Here is a 17,094-nt window from a genome sequence, read left to right on the forward strand (position 1 = left end):
ATTAACCGCAAACAAAGAACTGGATTGACTGGACCCGGGGCGCTGTCTTGTTTTTGTTTGATTTAAATTTTATTTATTTATGACTGCTTTGCGCGCTCAACTCTTTTGTTTCTTTTGTGGCCAAGAGACCGCCCAAAAGGGGGGTATACTAGGTGTATAAAAAGACAAACTACACGTGTAATTATTTTTCACTTTTATTTTTGTGACCAAACTTTCACTTTTTTTTTTAACAAGTACGTGGGGAATTATACTTGGTTTGTTTTAGGGGGGGGGGGGGGGGGGAGTTTGAGGCCAAAAATAAACCACTTTCAGGTAGCCTCTCTGGAATAATATAATATTGTGTAAAGCTACTTTGATTGGGCTAAGTCATATCCCAAATTAGACTTCCTTGCTTATCGCTCAATAGATACGACAGCTGTATATTATAGATAACGGTGTGGCTGATACTATATAAAAATGTTTATATATGACAGTTGTTTGATTTCGAAAGGCCTTTGTTAATGGAGTGCGGCGGAGGAGGGGGCCAGGGCCAACCTTTGCCTGTGAGGGGTATCGTTGTATTTCCTTATTTAATGCAACTAATGGAAATTATATAGTAGAAATCTCTTTTTTTTTTATACTATTTTTATACTATACATAACCAAACAACCCCAAAAACCTTCCGCTTTCTTGATTGTAGGGTATTTACGATCTTGTAAATCGCATCACTGCTGCCTCTCCTCTGTTTCTGATTTGTTTATTAACAACGTGTCGGATTACTGCCCCCGCCGAGCAGCAGAGCGAATCAACGCTTGCTTTAAACTGGTTTTCAAAGGCTAAATGATTTAAAATTAACCAAAGAATTATGTATTCCGCAGGCAATCATTTTTAAGTGTTTCCCTTAACAGCAACCATTAAAAAATATTGTTTCTTAGTTTATTTTTTAAGCTTAATGCATAATTAAAAGTACGGGTATATACATATTAGGTACAAGTAAGCCCTTAAACTACATTTAAATCACAATTCACTCTTTAACAAAACAAAAACAAAACTAAAAACAATCAAAGCACATTTTCATAGGAATATTTGGGTGGCAAAGTAAGAGGGAAATTCTTTTGTTCATTGCTGATGATGATGCGGGCACATTGCCAAAAGATGTTGCAATTTGTGTGCCCATCCACCATTTGGGTCAATCTACATTCTGTTGGCTGCTGCTCCTCCTTTGTCTCTGCCTAGAGTACAGTCATGGCGATAAGCATGAGGGCGACGAGTATGAGCCAAGGGCAGATGAACATCAGGCAGGCGACTTCAAACATGTTTGCTTCGGCTTCGGGTTCTCCCTTCACTCTTGTGGCTTTGTAGGGTCTCTGTTGTTCTTTCTGGTTAGGGGTTGAGTTGATATTGGTTTGTCCTCAATTAGATCTCTTTTGGGCCGGACAACTGTTGCTGGTTGATGGAGGGCCACTGCCGTTTTACGCTTTTAGTTTTTTATATGGTCTACAAACAACAAATTCGATGCAGCTCAGACTCAAACTCAACTCTCAAACACACACAACAGGTACGACGTTCGGTGTCGCACTGAGCGTACCTTCGTTCGTGTTGGACGATGTTGAATGGCGATGATGGTCGTTCGCCGTCGGTGTCGGTGGGGGGCTTGTTGTTGCTGCTGTTTCGTGTTCGTTGTTCGTGTGTCGCTCTGTTCGGCTCTTGTTGTCGTTTTGTGCCGGTTTAGCTTTTGTTGTTCCTCTGGTTCGCTCTCTCTCTCACAATTGTCGCGTGCTCTCCAGTCGCCCGCGCTCTCTCGTTAGCTCTCTCTCTCTCTTGATCGGCTTGCGCTCTCTTTGAATTCAAGCTTTTGTTTGGCTTTTGGCGCGCTTTCGAGAGCTTCTTGTGTCGATTGCATTTCAGTTTCATTGATCCCTCTCCCCGCCTACACCCCTCTTTAACAGGCCTAATGGTATGCCTCTTCTCCACTTCTGGAGTCATATAATTTCCATTTGGTTTACTTTTGTTGTGGAAACTCTTATCAATGCACTATATGTGGGTTATCAATCCTAACCTCTTTGCTCAGGTGAGCTTCGTCGAGCACGTGTTGGAGTACTGCCTGCTCTGTTGGTTAGAGTTTTTGGATAAAGAAAAGAATTTATTAAATTGAATTGATTGGGAGGGTTTATTGAATAAACATTTTTAAGCGGAAAGAGGTTGGAAATTCACTGGAAAATATGTATGAACTGAGATCAAATTTATTCTTTATCTGTTTCTTGTGTGGGGATTTGTATAGCAAGATAAGATATACCAGTAAGTTTTTTGCACTTAATGTTGCTCTTCAGATATGAGAAATACAAATAAATGAAGTCCTTCATAAGAGCTTTGAGGTTCAAAAACCCGTAGATCATGTTGATGAACTTAAAGAAGCTATCCGCAAGTGGAGGTTGAACAATATTTTCAGATAAAAGATAGAAAATATAATAGGTATTATATAGACGATATATATTTAAAAGGTTATTCAAGCAGGGCTATAACTTTTCATTGTTTCTTAGGACTTGTCCTAAAAGAAGAAAAAATAATAATATTATATCATATTTTATAGATGACTTGTCCAAGCGAACGTGTCCTTCTTTAGTTATATATATTTCAATTATCAATTACCCATTTATTTAAATATTAGCTACAATGCACTGGCAGTAAATGATACTATATCTATTAGCGGAACAGATAAACTAGCAACTAGTCCTATAGGGCCTATCTCACAATGTGGTGTATCTCGTTATACCCGTACTTGTATCTTTTTTCAGTCCCAAACTTAAAAAAAAAACCCCTTAATATGGTCTCTTTTGATCTGCCCCCAAGTCCCTCCTATTCGGCAGTCCAAAGTCCACCACCAATTATCACTTTCCCAGACCAAACCAGCCATAGATCAAACTTTCGTGCCAGACATAAATCATAGTTTATAATAATTTATTTATCAATACGATGACTAGACTCGTTCTATCCACCAAAGATTTGCTCGCCTTTGGACTTTGGAAATAAAACACACATTTTTGAAAGTGGAGCCCGTATTGATCGTGACTATCGAGGTGGCGTTGGCGACCTTTTACAGAACTGGTCTCTGACCGACTGCACCCATGTGTGTGCGCCTTGTGTAAAATTACAACGGACAACCAGTTTTGTTTACTTTTCTGGCCCGCTGTCTGGGCGACCGATGATTGCTTTATAAAGTAGTTTCCAATGTGCGCTGGCCATCATAAAAAGTATACAGTATTTATGTACACATTTATAAAAGCTGGGCCGTCTAATCAGTTTCCCAAAGGTTTATCTTATCGAAAAATGTTTACCCAAAAGAACAGGCTTCTTGAAAAAGTCTTCAATCGATGGTATGTCATTAGAGACTATGATAGACATTACGAATATGAATTAGATTTATTTTCAACGATTTTTGTATTAATAAATTCTTTCTTTTATTTACAGGTATGTTGATAGAAAAAAACCCTTTGAAATGTCTATATGTAGATATCTTACGTAAGTACTAGAGCTTTATATCTGTTCTGTGGGCTTACAATATCTTTATGGTGGTTTTCCATTAGTTAGTTTCCATTAGTCTGAGCCAATGTTTGCTCACTCAAAGTCTTATCTTGGCCAAACTTTATATGGCATGATAAATGGGCTCTTGTCAGAGGGGGTGTTATATTCGTATCTAACATTTCATAGCATATTTTAAGTGGAATATTCCAAGAGCCTGGCATTTGGCAATAGTAGGTATTCTGCAAAGTATGCTATATAAATGTAGTTTTTAGGGAAATTATTTGTTTATTTAGAATAAAAAAGGAATACTTGAAAAATTTTGTATAGAACTTCAGTCAATAAATTTATATTGGAATTAAAATTTCAATTTATTACCCACCCTTTCGGTGAGCCTTGAGTCAGTCATCATTCCGGCTAATTAAGCACACGACATGTATATTGTGCTTTGAATTCTGGGGCATTTTCTTTGGTACTTTTCAATGGGTGGACTTTTATTTTAAATTTACATTAAAAAAGGCATAAGAAAAGAAATTTATTCTTATGAAATAAACATAATATTCTGATGCTTTAGAATTATTGCTCCTTATGTACATAGATACACAACTCTGTTCTGTTGCCCTCCTTCTACGTCAGTATTACGTATACGCCTGGTGACTCCGCCTAAACTTAAAGTCTAATATTCGCTGCCACTCCAAAATTAATGAAAAAGGAAACCCCCTGTTTGATTGGCTCTCGAAAAACATAATCAGGCTAGCTTTTCTATGTCTTAACGAAACCCTGCCAATGCCTCTCTGCACAGTCTCCGCCATAAGTATGGTCTGGCCGGAATTGTTGTTTTGCTGGGTCTGAAGTTGTGCTTTTCTGAACATACATTCGCATAGTTGATTTCTTATGCTTTGTTTATTCGAGTATGTAGGTCATGCTCCACTTGGAAGCGGAGCAGAAGCGAGGGAGATGGAAGATAGAGAGGGGAGACATCCGACATACACATGTATATGCAATTAATGTTTGGATGTCCTTAGAATGCCCCCTGGGGCCTATAGGGGCGCCCTTGTTGTTCAAACTAGAAAAACAATGAAAATTCCTGACATGCCAATTCCGACATTGATTTACCTTGTCATTGAAATACTTCCTCCCCCGTTGTGTTTTGTAATATTTATAAAATTGCATTCCTTAGAAGCCTTGACTGGAGGAAGGTCCTTTGGAAATGTCGCTGCTTAGCCTCATTGATAATTTATAAATTGGTGTAATTATTTTAGTCGACAAGAAAGCAAAAAAGAACAATTCAAATTGGGACAGTCGAAGGGAAATAGCTGTACAGCGTCAGTGTTCATTTCTGCACACACACTCTGTCTCTCTCTCTCTCTTTCTCTCTCTCTCTCTCTCTCTCTCTCTCTCGTGTGGGTCTCCCACTGATGACCATAAAATAACGAGAATTTCCCTTTTATCGAGCACGTTTTCGTTGGGCATTTGCGCAGGCGCCAGAGAGAGAGAGAGAGCTACGAGGAGCAGGTGTTGTTTATGCTCCATTCATGGCTATATATATTCTATATTTATGTATGTATACAGTAATCGAAACAGAAAGAGAGAGAGGGAGAGAGAGCCCCAGGGCGAAAGAGAGAGCTAATTAGATAAAAGGAAATTTTTAATGTGGGAAGGGAAATAAAAATCACTTATGCCCGAGTGGGAGAAAGAGAGAGAGAGAGAAATTCACCCACTTTCTTTACCCAAAAACACGGGGCCTCTCTCTCACGTGGCATGCGGGGGCTTTCCCTCTCTCTTGCAGCCGCCCAGAGCGCTTGCTCTCCCACACTCTGTCTCTCTCATCTGCATGTTGCAAAGCAGCAACAAAAACAGAAAAAAACAAAATAATACAAATCCTACCCTCAGTCAGTGCCGTTCGATTGTCAATCCACACTTTGGCTGGCTTCCCAGCACAAAAAACCAAACAAAACTTTATATAAAACATTGCAAAAATCAACAACAATTCTGTAGGACCCAAAAGCTGCAAATGTTTGTACTTTTTTTTGTGTGTGTAAGGCTAAAATCCCCCCCTTTTTTTGAATCCGAGAAAGGAAATTTTCGTGTTGTTGTGCGAAACGCGGAAGAGTTTTGCGCTGCTCGGTTGTCCGTCAGTCATTCAGTCGTCGTCGGACTGTCAGACCGTTTGGTATCTGTGTGTGTGTGTGCGAGTGCATGTGTGAATGTGCAGAGAATTAAATAAATTAAATATCTATAAAATATAAATAAAAGTGCTAAAGGGATTATATAAAATCCGTAATCAAAAGAAAAATATCTGCATTTAAAAAGAAAAATCTTTCATACAAAAAAACGTGTATAAGTGCTCTCTTTCACTCGCTCTCTCTGAGAATATATATATTTATATTCCCCTGATACGCGCGCTCCGTCTCTCTCTCTCTCGCTATCTCTCGCTTGCTCTAATAGCCCTAGATATTATTCTAGAATTTCGCGCCTATTTGTTGGTTTTGGTCCCATTCCCATTCATTCATTTATCAACCGTTGATAATTACCCCAATAGAAGCAGCCAACAAGAAAATAATACAACATTTCATTCATGGAAAACAAAAACAATTTAGAAATTGCTTTTAATAACGGAAATATATTTATTAAAAGGTAATGTGGAGACCCCCAATTCTAAATTTTTGTTATTAAATCTGTGTGTTCCTGCGTTTCTGTGTTCGTTTTGTGTTTGTCCGTTCTCCGTTTTGTTTTTGGGTTTCTTTTTTTTATATTTATGACAAAATAAATGGCAAATTATCGAATTATTCTTAACATTTTTATCAACATTAAACGAACATCACATTTACTACTGGACGGGATGGGTGGGGAAGGGAAGGGTGGGGTGTCTCTGCCACCCCCTTTTCGCCCTGTAATTTATCTCTTTTTTTGGGTATTTTCTTGGTGTGATTGGGTGAGGTCAGAGGTTAGAAGTTGAACGGGTCTAAATGGTGGGGAATTTTGGGATATTTTTGAGGCCTAATGAATGGTGAAATATGTTAACTTGGGAGAGGATTCTTTGAAAATAAATTAACATAAATAACATAAAAAATAATAAAAATATAAAATATAAAAAAAAAAAATACAAATATAAAATATAAAAAAAAATAATTCAAATATAAAATATAAAAAAAAATAATACAAATATAAAATATAAAAAAAAATAATACATATAAAACAACTATAAAAAATAAAATAAAAAATAATGCAAATATAAAATAAAAAAATAAAAATAATACAAATATGAAATATAAAAAAAATTAAGTAATTATTATTATTATTATTAACTACTTTTTTTAACTATTTATTTTTATTATTATTATTCTACCTTTTAATGTTTGGAAAAGGAAACATTTTTTTTTTAGTAACGATTAAACATTTTAAAATTATTAATTAACAGGAATTTCATTGTGTCTTTAATCTTTAATCCCTGCTTGAAAGTTGGCTTCTATGAAAGTACAATAAATTCCACATAATTTTAGTTTATTTATTGGTTAAAATAAGAATTAATTGCGTTTACATAATTACTACTACATATATTCCTAATATTTTCCGGTAATGAAACGCATAATTTTACTTTACAAATATTTAAACGACTCAGATTCATTGGGTATTCGTATCCATATATCCATATAGTAGCAAAATAATCATACATTTTTCTTTAAAAATATGGCATAAATGCTTCCAAAAACTATAGGTATACAAAATAAATAGAAGTACATCCAAGACCATTTACCTAGGTTGGGTTAGGTTAAGGCGGTAGCCGGGAGGGGGGGGATAAGAGCCTCCCGCCCCCAAGCTCACTTGGACCTATAAAAGGTCCGTTGTGTTGCGACCATTTACCTATTGAAACTATAAAATCTTTCCAAATTTTCATCGTTTACGTAGCAGTGAACATATTTTGTAGGCTCCTGCCATTAAGAACTAGTTCTCTGACATAAAGCGTGAGGAAACCACCCAGAAAACTGGCCACAGGCCATAAAAATCAACATAACACCGCTTCCTTCTAACAAACTCCCCCAAAAAAATTGATGGGGAAAAAACAACCCCCAAATGTGTGGATTGTGGCATGTAATGTTTACACTTACCAATGTACGATAGTTGCCTACTAGTTCTTGAAACCCAAGGATGGACTCAAAGAGAGAGAGAGAGGAAGGGAGCCAGAATGAAAGGCCAACATTTAATCGCCTTGACTGGCACTTTGCCTTCAATGTCAGGGCGTCCTTAATGGTGCGCCAATAAAAATGTCCTTCTTCGCCGAAAGCCAAAAAAATATCCATTAATACCAGATCGATAAATATGGGAGAAACTGGCCCACAAAAATTTTGATTTAAATGTGCAAAAATTATTGAAGGCATTTCTTAGACAACGAAAATTCATTGATTTTTTCCTTCGGGGGTTTTCCCTCATTCCCCATTTCTTCTTATGCTGCTTTCGTTTCTTCTTTTGTTTTCGATAGTAGTTTTTTTTTTTTGTAAGCTTATTTTCGTTTGGTAAAACCATAGAAAGGCACCCGCCCCCTTTTGATTACGCAATTTTTACTTGAAAGTTGGACTTTTATTCATTTCCCTGACGTTCTTGTTGGGGGAGGTCCATGCCTGTCTTTGTCTGGTTATGGGGGCTTTCCTTCTTTATTTTCTGTTGGCAGTCACAAAGGCGTCACGTCAACGCAGCGTATACGCAATATTGATGACTGGTGACCTCAACATTTGGAGGGGGAGGCGGTTACCAAAACACACCCCAAAAAAATAATCAAAAAAGATCTCTATTCGCTTGAATGCAACTCTACCTCTATTATATGCCAATTTTGGTTAGGGAAAAAGGCATATTTAGATGTGAGATCTTTTCATGCTGATAATTGGTTGAGAACTGCCCCACACACACACACACACACAGAGTCGTCTGTATCTGAGAGAGAAATAACATCTGGCTTCTGGTTCACTTAATCGATGTTTTGTCTATTAAGCGTATCGCGTTTTGTGCATTTTTGTTTTCGTTTCGTTCTCAAGTAAACGAATCTTGATGAACTCGAACCGGCTTAAGGCGGCTCGAGGCGGTTTTTGTATGGATTTTTATTGGCTCTTTAATGATCTAATGGCAATGGGACTTTGGTTGTTGTATTTATTGACTAATGATTAAATGATAAATCAATTAAATAAATATTCAATTGAGAGAGCTCTATCCAGGCTAAAATTAAAGAAATTAATGAACCATATACTTGAATTAACGATTGAATTAAGTCATTTGGGAGAGTGTGTTAAATATACGAATATATATACGAAACGTTGATATAAGTTGGAGTCCAGCATCTGGCAACCTTTTCTAAATCTGGAAATCTTTGCTATCTGGCAACCTTTTTGTATCTTGCAACCTTTTAAGAAATTTTTAAAGAATTTTTCCACCTTTCCGTAATGAGAATGCCACCTATTTTTTGATGAACTTAAACAGTACACGTCTTTTAATTAATTTTAAAAAACCAGAAGTAAATTTTTATATGTCAGAAAACATTAAATGAACATCTGGCAAGCTTTTATAATATATCGTAGTATTACCAACTATTAGAGAGGGGAGGACTTTTATAACGCTAAACTTTACATCTAGCTCTAATGGTCTTAGTTTTTTATTACAAATTTTATAAATTTGTTCGGTTATTGGCAGATCTTTCAGGTATTTTCTAGATTTCCTTTGCACTTATTTTTTTTGGTTATTGGTTCTTTTATTGGTTCTCTTGAACCAACTCCGTTATCTAGTTCTCTAGTTCAGTCTTGGAACTCGTGAAATCATAACTAAAGCAGAACAAGGGGGTTCAAGCGATTGAATAAAACGATAAACTTCTAGAAATTATCAGAAGAATTATATAATTATATTATAGAATTATCAATCAGTTACGAAAAAAAAGGCTCCTTATTTGAGAATTTATGAATTTACAGGGCTTCAAACAGAGCTGCCAACATGTCTAAAATTTTAAAAAGTTTATGGCGCTGCCAGACCATCGGCAACGGCCCGATCTGGCAATGAGAACAGTCGTCGGAAGCATAAGGGTTCTACAACTTAGTTTTTGGTTTGAGTTTTCTTTTTAAGGAATCTTGGGACTAAAAATTAAAATATTAAAGTGTTTGTATATAATGAGACAAGTTCTTGCCTTTCATATTAAATGATAACTGTATGTTTCTTGTTCCTTGAAGTTTGTTCCTTACAAATCCTCTACCAAATTGGTTTCGTAATATGTCTGCTTATCAATACATTTTCCCCTCTATCTATCTCCTTTATAACGCCATCCATAAGAATGCTCTCAAAAAATATAAACCTGAAATATGATTGTTTCAATGCCATGTAATTTTTAAAGATGCCATCAACAGGCCTTCTCTATACACAATCAGATACTCTCTATGTACTCTGACATTTACGTGATGAAATCATTTCTGCAAGGCTTAAGTCCTTGACTGCATTTGGCGCCAACAATTGACCAACAAAGAAGTTGCAGCTGAAGAAAACTGAAGGAAAACTAGGGGGCGAAAAAAAGAAGAAAAATCATCGTGAAAAGCCATCGTACGTGACGAGATTTGGAGAGGGTCGGGGAGGAGTGTAGGGGGGGGAAGACCCAAAGAGAACATCAACCACGACCCACATTTGCAATTTCACACACACACGCATGCACACACACACAGCTACAACAACAATTATGTATCTATGTTTCCGTGTATCTGTGGCTGCATTTGAGCGTGGGCTTCGTGCTGCTGTGTGTGTATCTATGTGTCTGTGCATCTGTGTATCTGCATCTGCAACAAAGAACTGGAACTAAACAACTCAAATAACAACATGTTCATGTTTCGTATTTTTCTGCTAGCCCATTCACATGGAGATACAGGCAGAAAGAGACGGAGATACACATAGAGAGCGAAGAAAGAGAGAGAGAGAGAGGGAGCGAGAGAAGGAGTACGCTTCTCATGGCGCAATTTTCAGGTCAAGGTCATGATTCTTCTCTCTCTGTGTGTGTGCGAGTGTTCGTGTGTGTATCTGTGGGTGGAAGGGGCGGGGTGGGGATAGGGAAAAGCGATTTCTGTTGTAGCGCACTAGCAATGCGCTTTTCGTAGCGCTTGACGAGTCCTTCGAGCTTCAATCCTTGGCAGGACTTTCGCCTACCTCCCCTCCCCTCCCCTTCCCCCTTTCCACCCTAGCTCAATGACGCGTGAACACACTTGCACACACAGATACACACGCACTCAAAAAGCACTTTGCATAATTTCATTCTGAAGTCGCTGCGTGAATCCGCCAACAGATACTTGGAAAAAAGAGTAGATACAGATACAAAGGGTGAGGGAGAGAGGGCCATGGCTTTGATGCTCCATGATGTGCATAAATTTCATGCTTAAATGATTTTTATTTTTATTGAGCGTACGATTTTCTTCAAAATTGATTTACGAAGCACAAGAAAATTCAGTTCATAACTAGAACAGAATTTTGGGAACTAAACTCAAAGGGACTTAAAAGGAAACAAATTAAAATTGGAAGTTTAAAAATATTTAAAGTGCATTTAAAAAAAAAATTACTTAAAATTTGCTGTTAAGAAATAATGGTCTCATATAATTTCTACCACTCTCGTCGAATAATGCGTAAGACATGGATTCGCTGTCAAAGTTTCCCCTCAGTGAAAGGGTACATTCTTTTCGAATGACATTATGACGAAACAAACCATTAACTACGAATGATTCTAAGAGACTTTGAATGTTTCTTTATAAAAAATACGCAAATATTTTGATTTCAGATGTCTTTAGTTCGAAAAATACTTTTTTGTATAAAAATACAACCCTAGATCCTCTTTTAATGCAGAAAATCGACCCTGCACTCTTTTTTGTATCGGGTATTAACAGCTGATTACTGGTTTCAAGCTGTAAAATATATTAAATTCATGGAAATTCATGTCACAGCTAGAAGGAACCCCTTAAAGAGCGCTCAAATATATTGTATTCGTTTTTTGGCAGTTTGAACACCTGGCTTTCGAACAGAATATTAGGATTTTGAGTGCATCCAAAAGCAAATCCAGTTTCGATCTAGTACAGGGTATTGTAGTGTCGCAGCACGTGTGCCGCGACTCCAAACGTTGTGCTGCATGGAAAACCGTCAATGCAAAAATTCTACGAATCAGAACTGGGAGGAGGGGATTAAACCTCCGTAATGGTTACGACGGTAGTTCTTTTCTATTCAACATCTGAATAGATTATTCTTCCACCGACGCCACTATGCAATTTATATGTGATTTCTCTATAATCCATGGACACAAGCAATAATTTGTATGGTCATCATTTGCATGATGGCCTCAACTAGATTACGTTTCTTTCTCGTGCTTTAAAGCCCCACTTTACAGGCTTGATGAACCAAGGGGAAACCCTAATAAACGTAATCTCTTAATACTCCCAAGTTGCATCCGCATCCCCAAGGCTCTGCTCCAGACCACGTGCCACAACAAATAGAAGGAGAATGAGAATGAGAAAAAGAATAGGAATCCTTGTCAAACAATGAGACTTGCATTTCATTTTCAAACGGGGAGACATTTTTTTCCATTATGAATACATTTTTCAAGGCAAAATGTTTTGTTTGGCCCCATGCTGGGGCATGCTGCTGCTGCTGCTGCTGCTGCGGCGCCGTGTGTCAGTTTCAATTGAGTGCGCCAGTGGATGGGGGTAGGGGGCGGGGCGGCAAAGGAAAAACTCAAGGTTTCCACCGCCACTGCCAACAACTCTTTGGATGGAAACCCCCACCTTGCTGCCTTCCCTTTGAGTACTTTTTGGGCTCAGAAGTGTGTGGACCACTTGACAAAAAGTACTTGGGGGGCCGCCTCTTTAGAACGTGACTGGAATGTTGTTGTGACTATTGCGGAGGGAGGTCAAAGTCAGGGTCGTGGGGGACCTATTTTCAGGTAAATTATTTTCGTTGAGCACCTTTTAGCCTTGGTATTTTTTGGGACTTGGGAATGCCCGGGCTCTTTTAATTAATTATGTATGCTAATTAAAGATATATGTATATTTTTTAGGGGGGCCATGTAATGTGTCCCCCGGGAGGCATCCCGTTATCCGCGTGTGTGTGTGTGTGTGTGTGTGTGTGTGTGTTGTGGGACATCTTTAACAAGTTGTCGGACAGTTGTGCGACACAAACCACTAAGTGAATGCCCACGGACTGGGGACAGTGTGGGCTCTCGCCTCGAGCTCCGAAAGCTGTCATTTCTCCAGCAGACCTGTCATCTGGCTGTCAGCCGGCGCCATTTGTTGCTGCCTTCCCCAGTGCCCCACTAACGGCGACATATTACATTTTTGTACCACTTGACAGTCGGTCGGTGGAATATCTAAGTTTTCTAAGCCAGATAGAGGGTGGCTCAATGTTGAAGATCTGCAAAGAAAATTGTGAGTATTTTCACAGGAGTAATTGCAACATTGGAATTTCTCTTGTAGGAAATGGGACTATGATATCAATGAGTCCAAGATATTCATTGATTGTTCGTTATTTGTGTAAATTTAAGACTTTCCCTTTGGACCCCTTCTACCAAAGACTATACAATACAATCTTCTTGCGACCTAAAAGGTTCTCGTAAATGTTGATATCAATTGGGGTTTTAATATATACACTAAGAAGGATTACGTCCTTGACTTCTTTTAGAGAGACCTTTTTCAGTAAGAGCTATTTAGTACCCCAAATATTTTGAAGTTTGTTCTTAGATAAGACTCTAAAGTCTAAAGTTTTTCAATGGATTCAATGGATATTGTGTTGTTGCATTCTCGGTCCCGAGTCTCGGCCGTCCAAAGCTGCGTTCATGCATGGCATGCATGTATTTTGTTTTTGCATACTCGGACTTCTTCTTTTCACTTTTCGCTTGTGCGGCTTCCTGCTGTCCGTTGTTCAACAAAAAATCCCGAAAATTAGAAGCTTATGATCACGTTTTAGTGGGGCGTCCATAGAAAACTCAGTTTATTATTATTTTGTTCTTTTTCTAAGGCATTACGAAATAAATAATATAGAAATGGTTCCAAAAATAGTTACATAAAAACTCCGCAACTAAATTTCCCAAAAAAAAAAAACAAATACAAAAAAATCACTTATTTCCTATTGAATCCCCCTAATATTTCCCTGTTACTGCAGCCCCCGCTATATAAATTCTCATCTCTCATTTTTGTGTGTGTTTGTGTGTCTGTCGTACTTGTGTGTTGAGGCATGCAGCATGCACACCGCCTGCCCAAAATGCCTGAGCTCTGAGCTCTGCAAAATGTTAATTAAATGCTTTATTTCCATGGCTGGAAGCTTGCTTTTTCCGATGACACATGCAACAAACAGAGGCAACACAACCACACAACCACACAACCACACACCCACACACACACACACAGCACACCCACACCAACACCCAGCACTCACTGAAGTGCAACAGAAATTAATGAAAAAAATTGGCAAGGTTGCAACATGAAAACCAAATTGCAAAAATACGATTTGCCAATTGCTTTTGTGATTTGAATTTTGTTGTTGTTTTCGTTTGGTTTTGTTATTTCAATTATGATTTATGTAACCTTTGGAAGGCCAGTATGTTAGAGAGAATGCTAGAGCTCAAATAGAAGATAATCTGTGCCTAAGTCCCTTGTTCTTTAATTTATTTCTTTAACAATTTTTATGGTATTTTTTTGATTATTTTTAAACCATTATCAAAGTGGATTCCACATAGAAGAAAATATCTTCAAGTTACAAATAGAACAACAATTTTAGGGTTCTAAAAAATATTTCCATCCAAGTCAACAAAACCGAAACCTCTCGTATTTTGAATACCCGAACTCCCTATAAGCATGAAGGATTGATAAAAGCATGGTTTTCTTAGGCAACCAGTCTTCAAATGTTGTACATACTAAAATCGGAATACCATAAGGAATAATCCATCCTACAAAAATGGTTTATGGATCTAGGTACGATCTCATGGAAACTTAGCGAATATCTTCCAATTAGAACCATGTCCTTGACATAAGAACAATCTGCAATAACTTTCAACAGCATCGATGCACAACATCCTACGGTTTTCTCAGGGCTTTTGGGCTCAATATATACTTCATCTCTGAGCCAGATCTTTACAATAGGTTACCAATAGGTACCAATAGAGGACACCCCTGGCAGACTTTTGTTTTTTTTACGCCTTTCTTTTCCTATTTTATTTTTGCAATAATTTTAATTGGATTTTAAAATGAAATACGAAACTTTGTTCCCTGCCAAAACCACAAATGTTGCTTCCAGAAGCCGCATTTAACTTTACAACAAAATCAATTACAACAACAACAACAACTGCATGAGTCTTAGGCTTGCCAATATGGCGGCAACAACAAAAACAACAACAGTAACAACAAAATGGCTACACTAGTCCACAAAATGGCTGCCAATATGGCCACAAGCAGCAGCGGCAGCAGCAGCAAAACCAGCGACATGCAACAGCAGCAGCAGCAGAAAAACATCCACCTAATGCCAGCCCCCATGATACAGCCCGATTATCTGCTCAACAATGATCGCGGTTTATTTAAGGTTTATTGTTTTATCAAAGATTTCATTGGGTAAGTAAAACAAACAAATGACCAGAACAGAACCCAGAAAACGAAAAACGAAAAAAAAGAGCGAAATTTGATAAGAAAAATGTGTGTGTGTGTGTGTGTGTGTGTCTTTAAACTGAATGGCAGAAACTTTGCAGCGGCTTTCCACTGCAGAAGGGCGTTTACACTGAATGGCAGTAGTTTTGTTGCGGCTTTTCTGAGATATTATTAAATGTGGCAGAAATGATTATATGACAAATAAAATATGCTATAATATACACGAAAATTATAAAATAAATATTTATAAATAATTGCTGTCATAATTTTATTTGTCAAAAATTGTTGTGTTACTTTTATATATATATTATATTTTTTTTTTGTCTCATAGTTTGTTTATCTACCATTAAAGCCTTACCTAAAACTGTTGTTAATTTAAGTTAAAATTAAAATTCGATGCGAATCATGATTAACACCTAGAAATGGTTTGTAAAATGGTCATAATTTCAGCGCAAAACTCAACTGGTTTTTAGGCGGAATTAAACGACTTAAATCAACAGAAAAATATACATTTAAATATTCATATTAATTATCGTATGTTTTGAGCACCAGCACTCGAGCATATGCCACGGCACCCTGTATGTTCAGGCGCTTATCATATTTCATTCTCACACACACAAACACACAATCTCCCCATGCTGTGTGCGCGCGGTGTCTCTTCATATTTGTTCATATAATTCATATTTAATCAACTGATAATACAGAAACATTTTCAACTTGCTTTTGTGCTGACTTCCAACTGAAATGCCAGTGCTCCAATTTCTGTGCTCCTGATACACTTGCTGACATTATCACCTGCCTCTGGGCACCGGCACTGGCACTGCTGGCAATTTGATAACAGCAACAGGCAGACAGCCAGCCAGCCACAGCTACTTGATATCAGCCACAACAACTGGAAAACGGTTCCTATTATCACTTCAAATATTAGCAGATACAATAGGCTGTGGGCTCTGGCTGGGGGAAGACACCTGGGAATAGATTTTGAAGTAGTTAGCAAAAGAGAAAAAACACCCCACTTGGCCTTGAGTTTCTCGAGTGTTTGTGGGTATCAATTTTGTATACAAATTTACAGTACTTCCACATTTTGTCTTTGCCCTTAGCTCATGTGGCGTCATAATGGTCCTCGCCTTCGAATATGTCCGTAGAACTTGGCCGAACATAGGCCGAGTGTTGCCTTCGCTGTTCGGAGTTTGATGACACTCGTAGAGCTTGGGATGCAGACTGATGGCCGGATTTTAGTGGCACTTACGGGCTACATGTACGACGTGCTGGGCGATTAGGAGTTGGTTACGGGCAGCAGCCTCAGAGCCATGGGGCTGGGACGGATTTATAAATTTAATCTTTGTTTGGAACCACTGAAAAAGCGGATGTTAGTAGATCGCCTGAAAAAACCTCTTTGTGACGGTTTATTCTTGTATCAGCATCGTAATCGATCGTCCGGGCAATCCCTTGCTCTAAGAAAATTAAAGAAAGAAGATCAAAACCAGTGAAGCCGATATTGAAACCGCCACTCAATCGACTATAAAGTCATTAAATCAACCACAATTTCAATGAATAGACATACCTCTAGATAAATACCATTAAAAATATATTTTGGAAAACTAAATTAATAGATTAAGTGTACCCCTTGAATACAAAATCATAATTTGATTGTCGAAAAACATAGCAATCGATTCATTATTATAGCAAGAAACAATCAAGAACGTGTCAGCACTATTATGACCAAAAGCAAGGCTTTTTTGAGGCATACTTTTAAAAAAAAAACTCCACTTGTATCGTTGAATATATCTTGATTTGTTTTCCTTTGAAACGGATACCTTTGTCGCCTGTTTTTCCTCTTCCATATTGATCAAAAGGGTCTTTTTTTGGGGTAAACCCCCCGAGTGTTGAACCATGTTTACATATCAGATTAAAATAAATGCATTTTGATCATTATGTTTTCATTGTAAATAACACGCAAAATTTTTCG

The 17,094-nt window shown here is 37.7% G+C and overlaps 1 protein-coding gene across 11 annotated transcripts in view; it reads left to right on the forward strand.

Moving 5' to 3' along the window:
• Positions 1–17,094, forward strand: part of LOC108161998 (protein bunched, class 1/class 3/D/E isoforms) — a 109,143-nt gene that overhangs the window by 41,832 nt on the left and 50,217 nt on the right. For 2 of the 11 annotated variants that reach the window (XR_004473121.1, XR_004473122.1), the window contains 2 exons: positions 3,448–6,135; positions 14,782–14,879. The exons of 7 other annotated variants lie outside the window; for them this stretch is intronic. Coding sequence is in view for 2 of the 4 variants with exons in the window: in XM_033393970.1 (XP_033249861.1) it covers positions 14,893–15,092 (200 nt within the window). In the remaining 2 variants the exon portion in view is untranslated. Of the gene's footprint in view, positions 1–3,447; positions 6,136–14,781; positions 15,093–17,094 lie in introns of those variants that run through there. 2 more of the 11 variants (XM_033393971.1, XM_033393970.1) reach the window with 2 other exon arrangements.

Source organism: Drosophila miranda, chromosome 4 (genome assembly GCF_003369915.1).
Source record: "Drosophila miranda strain MSH22 chromosome 4, D.miranda_PacBio2.1, whole genome shotgun sequence".
Taxonomy (NCBI): domain Eukaryota; kingdom Metazoa; phylum Arthropoda; class Insecta; order Diptera; family Drosophilidae; genus Drosophila; species Drosophila miranda.